The sequence below is a fragment of the Vigna radiata genome, chromosome 2 (genome assembly GCF_000741045.1).
Source record: "Vigna radiata var. radiata cultivar VC1973A chromosome 2, Vradiata_ver6, whole genome shotgun sequence".
In the NCBI taxonomy this organism is placed as follows: domain Eukaryota; kingdom Viridiplantae; phylum Streptophyta; class Magnoliopsida; order Fabales; family Fabaceae; genus Vigna; species Vigna radiata.
Window position 1 is genome coordinate 2,218,355 of NC_028352.1, and position 10,310 is coordinate 2,228,664.

Sequence of the window (10,310 nt, forward strand, 5' to 3'; positions counted from 1 at the left end):
TTTTTTCCAATAATTTTATGATTAATATAAATTTTTTTGAAAATTAGAACTTCTTATAAAATTTTAAATAATTACTAAAATACTACAAATATAAAAGTTTATAATATATATTAAAACAAATAATTAAAACATACAATTTTTATTAAAAGACTCTATAAATGGGTGTTCAAAGAAACAAATACATATTGAATATTAACTTATCTCAACATTCAAATTTAACTTTTGCAATAATTTAAATCTAAAACAAATAACATGCCCTTGTTCAATATAGAGTTAAATATTAACTAAACTAAAATTTACATCCAAAATAGAATCAAACTCTACTTAGAAAAAAATCCCAAAACAAGTGTTTCTAGTGGTGCAGATGCTGCACAAAAAATTATTAGGTGGAATTCTTCAAGCTTGATGGCAATATAAAAACAAAGGTAGAAGATAAGAAAAGACATAATAGAGACTTGTGTTGCTTGCCATCGGAAACAAAAATAGACACCACATTTAGAGGCCAAACAAATACATAATATGAACTTAAAGATTAGATAAATTATAAACAAGGAATACAAGAATTAATGTTTTCTTGTATTTTAAAAGTAAAAATATTTCCTAAAACATTTGAAAAAGGAATAAATTGTTTACATGAAAGCTAAATCACGGTTTTCTTCCTTCTTATAATTATTAAAATTATAATTAAAATTAATTAAAATTTCATATTCTTTAATTTTCCAATCTTAAACATTCCATAAATTTTGAATTGTCCTGAAAGCAACTTTCATGATAAAAAAACTACATATAGGAGAAGAATAAAATAAAATACAAACAGCATCACTTCATCAATGCAAAGATAGCTCTTTCATTTCTCAAAACATGTTTCGACTTTTATTATTCTACTTAGCCAAATTCTCAAAACAGATAGGAATGTGAAGCATAATAATAGATGGCACCGAAACAATCACCAAATACTTAAGAAAAGTGGTAGAACTGTAGAAGGTTAAAATTCCTGGCATAGGCAACAAGCAACTGAACTTGAATGCACATGTTTTCAAAATAATCTCCAAGGACAATACTTTTAATTTCACAAAGTATCACTTATTTCTAGGAGAAGGATTCAAGATGTGATTCATTTGAATCTTGATACTGTCGTATTAGATGTGTATTTACTTATAAACCCATCCAAAATCCAAAAAAACTTTCATTTATTTGAAAAAGTTAACCTTGATCATAGTTCCTAACCTGCATATTGAATGCCACATCTGATCTTGAAACATAAGCAGCTCGATCACCAATTATTACTTCAGTAACTCACACATAAATGCAAGGAAAAAGTGTAGTCACTTTATCATACAACTTTAGAGGGATTGATGCTTTGATATAAACAATTTATATGTAGCAAAATGCCAAGTATAGATTTAATAGACTTAACATGTAAGGCATGAGTCTTTTACAACCCAGATGGCTTTTCTTTAGAAGTCTCCAACTTTGAGCTAAGACCAACATTCTTAACTTGGGAGGACTTTAGGGTACCCCTCCAATCCAAGGATAGAGGAGCTCCACCAAGCGAGGCCAAGATCCTCTCAGCAGCCTTAGAAGACAGAGGAAGTAGGGTTACACATAAGTAACAATGTGTGTTACACATAAATTGGTCAAGACACAGGAAAGAAAGAACATATAGAATGAAAGAGAAAAAAATCAAGATAACTAAGAAAGTCTAAACTAAATACTCATCCAAATCCAAAGACACCAAAGAATATCCATTAACCTAACTTAATATATGAGGTTCAAGCAAGATTAAAAGGGAACATGATCAAGAAAAACACACTAAATTCAATTATAAGTAAGCATGAGTCACACTTGAGCCATATCCATTTTCCTAAGATGAGCATGACAAATTCCAGCCTTAATTTTCAAATATCTGTGAGCCTTAATTTGAAAATTAAGACTGGAATTTGCCATGCTCATCTTGAACAAGTGTAACTCATGCTTACTTATAATTGAATTTAGTGCATTTTTCTTGATGATGACCCCTTTTAATCTTGTTTAAACCTCATATATTAGGTTAGGTTAATTAATATTCTTTCGTGTCTTTGGATGAGTATTTAGTTTAGACTTTCTTAGTTATCTTGATTTTTTTCTCTTTCATTCTATATGTTCTTTCTTTCCTGTGTCTTGACCAATTTATGTGTAACACACATTGTTACTTATACACCATAATTTTCCCTCCATGTAATATATTCATTATAAAGCTTGGGTTTTGAATGAGATTTGCATGTAATGTTTTGCTGATTTCCTATTTTACGTAGATTTTTGTTCTCTCTCCTTTTTATTCTAAATAAGAAAACTTAACTTTATGGTCATCTTGTATATAATTTTTTTCCTTATAAAATGTCTTCTTTTCTTAAGAAAAAAGATTAATGTCATAGTCTTTGTAATCATGTACAACTCTCTTTCTTCTCCAACCCCATTTCTGAAGCACATTATATCATTATTTTTAAGTTACTTTTTCCATGTTTCTCATTAACTTAATTTCATACAATGTTGGAGTGCAAGAAAATGTCTAATAATACATGTAATGACAGTGTATGAATCTTTCTTTTGACTTTGTTCTCATTTTTATGTATTACTTAACATTTCATTTGATTACTAGGTTCTCTTCAATGATTTGAAACCAGAGAATCCAAGTGAGTATGTTGACTTGGTTATTGAGATTGCTGATTCATTAATGGGTCTTGAACATTATAACTCTGCATTGAATTACTATTTGATGTTGGAAGGAAATATTGGAAACGAAAATGCATGGTAACTCCTGCCCATGTATGCCAATTATTGGTTTAATTTTATACCAGTAATTTGCTTAATTAGGTGTGTCAGGGGCTGGAAAGTGTATGAGAGGAAGATGTATAGGAGAGAAAGAGAAAAGGGCCGAACGGTAGAAGACAAGACAGGGACCGAACGATAGATAATGGGGACAAACGGTAGAAGGAGGGGAACAAGTTGACCAAACGGTAGACAAGGGGGACGACCAGGCTGAACGGTAGATAAGAGGAGACGACCAAGCCGAACGATGGAAGGCGGGAAGCGAGTTGGCCGAACGGATGGAAGCAGCAAGGAAGCATCCTAACTGCCACCGCGGTTAGGATGTGCGGGAAGTTAATTAGAGTAACAAGAGAGATATTCAGCAAAAGATAATTAGAGTAACAAAGTCATATCTCAGTATATTATTCGGTATAAGTTAAATATAGTAAATAAGGCTACATGTATTCGTATCAGTCAATTAAATATATTCGTATTAGACAATTATAGTAAATAGGATTATTTTCTAAGATTCAGTACGTTTTGGGAGAGAATTAACTAGTATAAATAAAAAAGTCTAGGGTTTAAGGCATGCTTTTGATTTGTGAGTTTTGTAAGAGAGGTTATGTTCTCAGGTAACTGACGGAGATCCTGCTTGCAATTATTGTTTGCTTTCTTTGATTCAGTTATTTCCATTCAATAAAAGAGGTTTATTCAGTTATTGTCCATTGTTCCTTGTTTGTGTGTTAGGAAGCTTTCTAGTTACATCCCATACTCAGGTACGCAAGAATTGATCTAACCTGCCAGATCCGATAGAAAGGAGTGAAAGGCTAGCCAGATACAAATTGAAAGGAGTAGTAGATATCATGGAGGGAAGAATGAATGTGGTCGAAGTGAAACTAGAGAACATGGAGCTTTCCATGGGAAATTTGGAGGTGACAATGCAAAGGAGTTTCCAAGAACTGATGAGGATGATAGAATGACTAAACTATCAACGAGAGGGGAAGCCAGAAGGAAGCCAAGGCTCTATTAACACACAATGAAGGAGGACGAAGGCGAGAAGGATGATGGATCGAACGATAGGAGAAAGTGTAGTCACTTTATCATACAATATCATACAACTTTAGAGGGATTGATGCTTTGATATAAACCATTTACATGTAGCAAAATGCCAAGTATAAATAGACTTAACATGTAAGGCATGATGAGACTTTTACAACCCAGATGGCTTTTCTTTAGAAGTCTCCAACCTTGAGCCAAGACCAACATTCTTAACATGGGAGGACTTTAGGGTACCCCTTCAATCCAAGGATAGAAGAGCTCCACCAAGCGAGGCCAAGATCCTCTCAGCAGCCTTAGGTCAACTTGTTCCTCTCCTTCTACCGTCCAGTCTGGTTTTCCCCCCTTATCTATCTTTCGGTCCTGTCTTCTACGGTTCGACCCTCTTCTCTTTCTCTCCTATACCTTTTCCTCCCATACACTTTTCAGTCCCAACACACTTAATTAAGCACATTAATCTATAAAATTAAACCAATAATTAGCATACATGGACAGGAGTTACCATACATTTTCGTTTCCAATATTTCCTTCCAAAATCAAATAGTATTTCAATGCAGGGTTATAATGTTCAAGACCCATTAATGAATCAGCAACCTCAATAACTTGCTTGCATTCTCTGGTTTCAAATCATTGAAAAGAGAACAATATTTTTTTCTCTTTCATTCTATATATTTTTTCTTTCATGTTCACTTGGTTATTGAGGTTGCTGATTCATTAATGGGTCTTAATTATTATAACCCTGCATTGAATTACTATTTGTTACTGTGCCTCCGGCGACCTCCCCTTCCTTTTGCTGGCTTCGTTTTCTCTGTAGTTGAAAGCTGAATAACTGTAACACGGTGTATTCCTCTCTTCTCTTGGCTGAAGACTTCCTTTTTTGTTGTTGCTTTTTCTCGATGGCCAATGCTCTCCCAATCCAGCTGGATGATAATTCCCAATTCCCCTTTTGTCGTTCCCCTCTCAGCTCTCTTGCTCCACCTTTTTTCAGTAACCTTTTTTATTAAGTGATTCTGTTACGCATTTATTAAAATTTGTTTGAGATTACTGTAACGTAATAATAAGATTCGATGTTTTGTTTCTTTTCCGTTTTTATGTCACCGGAACCCTATATAAGGATTCCAGCCTTTGTAATAAAGAAGAGAAGAAGAGAATAAATAAACAACAACATTATTACTTTGTAAACACTGTTTTCGTACCTTTTGAACGCGCGCTCTTCGATTCCTTTCTCTTTTCCGATCATTTGCCGCAGTCGTCTGTCACGCCGGAGCTCTTCGTCCCCGTCGTCTTTCGCATCGGAGCTTCGATCAGATTCCCATTCTTCATCCTCATCTCGCTGCTGGCTCGAAGACTTTGGCACTCATCTAACTCTGACTTCAGAATGTTCGAGTGAGATATTTTATCTCATACTTGGGCCATTCATTTTGGGCCTTCTCTCTGCCGATAACTGGGCCAACACTGTTTCTTTATTTTTTTTCTCTGCCAATCCAAACCGTATCTGCAAAAACAAATCGCGTCCTCACCTGCAGCAGAAACCGTTTTTCTGCCCCTTACCTCCAGCACGCGATCCTGTTGTACCTCCTCATCAAACATTTTTCTTTTTTTTTTACTAAAGACAAAACGCCCATTAAACCCCTCTTTTTTATATTAATTATATAAAAGAAAAACAAAAAATAAAAAGGGAAAAACCAAAATTAAAAATTATAAAAGGAAAAGCAAAATAAGATAAAACAATAAATATAAAATAAATAATAAAAAAAGAGCATAAAAATAAAAATAAAAACGAAAGTTATTAAAAATATGTGACAACAAAAATGCAATAAAGCAAAAAATAATGCAATAAAATCAAAAATCAATCAGAACAAAATTTGATATTGAAAAGAGAGTTGATTAGTTAATAAATCAAACTATAACAACTTTAATTTTAACAAGGATTATACATTACGTTAAATATATGGTGTTTTATGTTAATTAGAAAAATATAAACTTTTGCTATTACTTGATATTGGTATATATTGTTGATGTTATTTTTAACATCTTTTATTTTTCATATTTATATTTGGTTGTAATATATTCTTGTATCATTTTTGCTTATGTCTGTTTTAGATATAAGGGAAATTAATTCTACATCTAATTTTATTAAATTCAATAAATATAAGACATTTATATGATTTATGTTTGGAGGTAATTAAACCCCGTGAACTAGCTTGAAAGGCTCCCAACAAAGTGACTTTTGAGCTTGAGAGTTGTCTCCAACTTATGTACTCTTCTTAGTTTCTATGTTTTGATGTGAGACTACTTGGGATTTTTTTTCTGAAGCTAGTTGGAAGGACATAATAGAGGGACTGTATTATCTATTTGTATCTAGTATCAAATGTAATTGTTTACTGTTTTCAATTTATTCTATTTTCTTTGGCTCTTTTCGGTTGCCTGATACTATTTATTTTAGTTCAGAAATATATTTCAGTGTATGACTTTCGTTATCATCACTGTGTTGTCATGATATTCTATATGGAATTATTTCTTGCAGGGTCATCTGTATCTGAAACTTGCTAAATGTTACAGGTCCTTGAAAGAAAGTTCACAAGCAATTACTTTTTTTTACAAAGGCAAGATTTTATTTTTAAAGAGAATGTTATTTAGTTAATGATATCTTGTGAAAACCACTTCCCCTTTGTTTTTCAATATAAATGAAATTATTGAATGTATTCATTGTTTCTGTTTTGTTTTACTGTCCTGTAAACAGTATTTTCGTTTTCTAGGTTTTCTAATTTGGAAGTTTTGTTATTTTTCAGTTAGTTTGTTAGTTTGACAGCTTTTGCTGCCTTACCGGAACCCTATATAAGGGTTTCCAGAACCCTATATAAGGGTTTCCAGCATCTGTAATACAATAACACACATATTCAGAACAATACACGATTTTTCTCTTTTTCTCTCTAATCTCTGTTCAGTTTAAGAGGCTTACCTCTGTCGCGGGTTGTCTTTCCCGTCGTCCTCCTTCCGATCCACCACCGTCGCCGGTGCTCTTGCTGGACGGACATGGAGATCCCATTTTTCTCTTCCTTTCGCAGNTGGCTCACGAACACCATCTCACCAAACCTCTGACCATCAGAAGCTTCCAGTGAGATTTTTGTCTCACACGTTACTGGGCCTCAAGTTGTGGGCCGTTTGTTTTCCTGCTGGACCACNAGTTTTTCTTTAGAAATGTTCTATCGATCATTTCTTTTTGTGATGAAGCTTCTGAAATTATTTTTTATTGCCAAAATCTTTTAGTTTGGGTCCATCTTTTTTCTTGTGGAAGTAGGATTTCACTTTAACATCATAGAATCAAGGCAGTTCTGAAATGTATTCTTGGATTGCTTTACTTTTGAATAAACTTTTTATGCATAACATAACTGAAGATCTAATAGTATGCATTCTTCACATATAGATCAATAGACAGGTTTACGTTTTTCAAGTAATATGATATGTGAGCTTTCCCGTTAGCTTCTTCATTCAAAGACAGTTACGTTGTTTTGGAATGAACTTTCTGTAGTTTTCTCTTTGATATTTTGTGTGCTTCTTTACTGTGGAGAAACATGTAATTGCTGGTTTTCAGGTTTATTCGTTTTGGAAGAAACAAGCTAAAATTTTGTGGCATTAATTTTATGTAATTTTCTTGTGAGATTGGTGCATTCGTTGGAAATAATTACATCCTAAAGAGTGTCTATGACTCTATATTTGATTTGGAATAAGAATTTTTTTTGTAGCTTCTCTCTACTGGTTTGCTCATGGATGTCACAATGAGTTTTTGTTTCAGGTTTTGCAAAGAAATTACATAAATGATGGTGATATTAACAAACTTATACTCATCTTGCAAATACTCTCNTTCAAGCCATTTGATNCAACTAAANTTTTTTCTTAATATATAGTTAAGATACGTGAAGTGTCATTTCCCGTGAATAATTTGGTGTAAAAAGGCTAAGACAATGGATCTAACTCAATTTACAAAGGACTTGGTAACTAAATTCTCATACATCGATTAAGAACATGTANAATAAAACTCGGGGCAAGAGATCCAAGTATTGACAAACAGAAATGTTGATAGAAACTCTAGTTTTGGAATGAAAAATTAATAAAAAGACAAGTTTTTCGTAATTATCGGACACAAACCCAATGNCCACCNTTCTCNTGATAGGAAGGTANCAAGGATTCAAGATTATGAGTCACAGGAATGCATTTTCTCATTCAAATGCCAAAGATTAAACAAAATGATTTCAAACAAAATCAACATGTAAAAAACAGAAGGCAGCTATTAGAAGCTTACCTTAAACACACTTACAAGAGACGAAAAAAAATGGAAACGTCCACAGATGATTATGCATAAAAACATAAAAACACAGCTCGTTTGACCAATCTTCTACAGAGTGGATCCCTCATACATGATGCATAAGAACGAAAGTTATGGCCACTAAATAGAATTTCATTTTAATAAATTGAAAAGAATACATACATTTAGAACTAAATACAATTGATGAATGAAATAGAAACAACAAACAATTGAATAATGAATCAATAAAACCTTAAAAAACAGGAGGAAAGGCAAAAACTTGACTTAGTTGACAGAGCTGCAAATCTTTCTGATGATTCCAGCTGATCCGGTTAATGGTTCAATGTCTCCCATTTTGATCATAGCAGCTGCAAAGTCAGACTTAAAAGTTGTAGGATTTTTGCTGTATTCGGACACAATAGAATCTGTAGAACCTCCACTGAATAGAACTTGATCTGAGTGAAGAAGACCCTTCTTCTGAATCAAATTCTTGAAGTAGTTGTTGTCAAATGAATTAGGTGTCACCAAGTCTAGTGCTGCCAATTTCTTGTCATTATCATCATTGACAACTAATGGACAACCCCGTTGACGAGTGCTTGCAAATCCAGCATCAATATCACTTGCATTGTTGTAAATCCTTCCACGGAATGTAGAACATTGAGCTTGTCCAATTGTGTGAGCACCTGCATGCATTAACATACACAATATTGATTTAATATATAATTCTCTCACCCTTAACTGTACAAATATAAATTAGTAAATGTTTCAAAGATATATATGATAAAAGAATCAATTACCGGATAGAGTAACCATGTCTCTAGCAGTGAGTCCCTTCTTGTNGAATCTAGAAATAAGAATATCAACATCGTCTGTAAAACGTGGAAGGTCATTAGTGGCTTCAACTTTGCTTGCTGTGGTAGAATCTCTTCTTCCAAGCTTCACAGTCCATGATGGACCACCAACCTGATCAAGAATTAAAAAAAAAAATGAATGATTAAGCCATTAATTGCTATATATTATTAGGTTAAAACCATCAAACATTTGTCAATCTAAGTTTGTTACTCACAGCAAATGATGCATCACGAGCAGCTACTGCCACAATGTCTGCACATGATACAACTCCTGGGCACACTTTCTCCACCTCAGTTTTTGCTTCATCGATGACGTTAAATCCTCTTACTGAGTTAAAGTTCTGAGGTGCAGTCTTTTCGCTCTCGATGGAGGAGCTATCGTCAAGCAAAATTGATGCATCACAACCCTGCAAAGCATATGAAAAGATTCCCAGTTAATGATTTTATGGTCCAATATAGTTAAGCTTAAAGTTAGTATAAGGTATTGATTAGTAAACAAAAAATGAAGATGTGTTTATATATGTACCTTAACAAAACAGTCGTGAAAATGAAGACGAATGAGAGATGCAGCCATGCGACGTTCCTTAGAAACTACAGTACGAATGACAGTTCTTATGGTGGAAAGTGCATTGGGACATGTACTCTCATAAAACTTGGATGACAATTGTGCATCAGATATTGTGGCTAACAACACCAACGTAGTGACAACAAAACTTGCTATGCTTGAAGTTCTGCACGCCATCTATGAATATCACGTTCCAATATTAAATACAATGAACTGAATCAATTATTTAACTCAACACTGAAGAGAAGTAAAGAACTAATATTGGTATCGAACAATAAAGAAAGAGAATGAAGATGAAGATGATGGAAAAAGATGGTGGAATGGTGATGAATTTATAGGAGGTTTTGGTTCGTGTTAGAATCATTCGCAGTCATTAAAATCTGCTCAACGCGGTGTTGTGCTGAAGGTTGCAGCTTGCAATATACATTGTATAAAAGCTTTTTGACCAATTCTTGTATTCATTATCCTTTGTTTCCAGCTCGTGGCATGTTCATTATTTTGACATTTTCTGTTTTGAATATATCTTATAGTATGAGGAAAAACTTTGCATGAAATAAGTATTGTTATATGACAAGTTCTTCCTCGTATATGTGCAAGAACGGTGCCAGAAAACAAACTTGTACGAACATGTTTGTCTGTTTGTGTTGTACCATAATCAGAGACACGTGCTACAGATATATATACTTGGTTATTAGTATTTGAAATATATTGTATAATTTATTTGTAAAATAGATGGAACATAAAA

General features: G+C 33.4%; 2 protein-coding genes across 7 annotated transcripts in view; both read right to left on the bottom strand.

Annotated features, from left to right (window-relative positions):
- The window catches only part of LOC106755828 (lignin-forming anionic peroxidase), a 15,023-nt gene extending 7,533 nt beyond the window's left edge, over window positions 1-7,490 (bottom strand). The window contains exons 1-4 of one of the 6 annotated variants that reach the window (XR_002666876.1): window positions 6,806-7,398; window positions 5,040-5,477; window positions 4,351-4,853; window positions 1,293-4,264 (exon numbers count right to left, since the gene is read on the bottom strand). The gene's annotated coding sequence lies outside the window, so the exon portion shown is untranslated. Of the gene's footprint in view, window positions 1-1,292; window positions 4,854-5,039; window positions 5,478-6,805 lie in introns of those variants that run through there. The other 5 variants (XR_002666878.1, XR_002666877.1, XR_002666874.1 and 2 more) reach the window with 5 other exon arrangements.
- Window positions 7,491-8,052: 562 nt separating this feature from the next.
- Window positions 8,053-10,000, bottom strand: LOC106755829 (lignin-forming anionic peroxidase-like). The gene is made up of 4 exons (XM_014638046.2): window positions 9,527-10,000; window positions 9,216-9,407; window positions 8,947-9,112; window positions 8,053-8,832 (listed from the first exon to the last, which is right to left on the bottom strand). The coding sequence occupies exons 1-4, from the start codon at window positions 9,740-9,742 to the stop codon at window positions 8,435-8,437; spliced, it is 972 nt and encodes a 323-aa protein (XP_014493532.1). The 5' UTR covers window positions 9,743-10,000; the 3' UTR covers window positions 8,053-8,434.
- Between the last annotated feature and the right edge of the window lie 310 nt (window positions 10,001-10,310).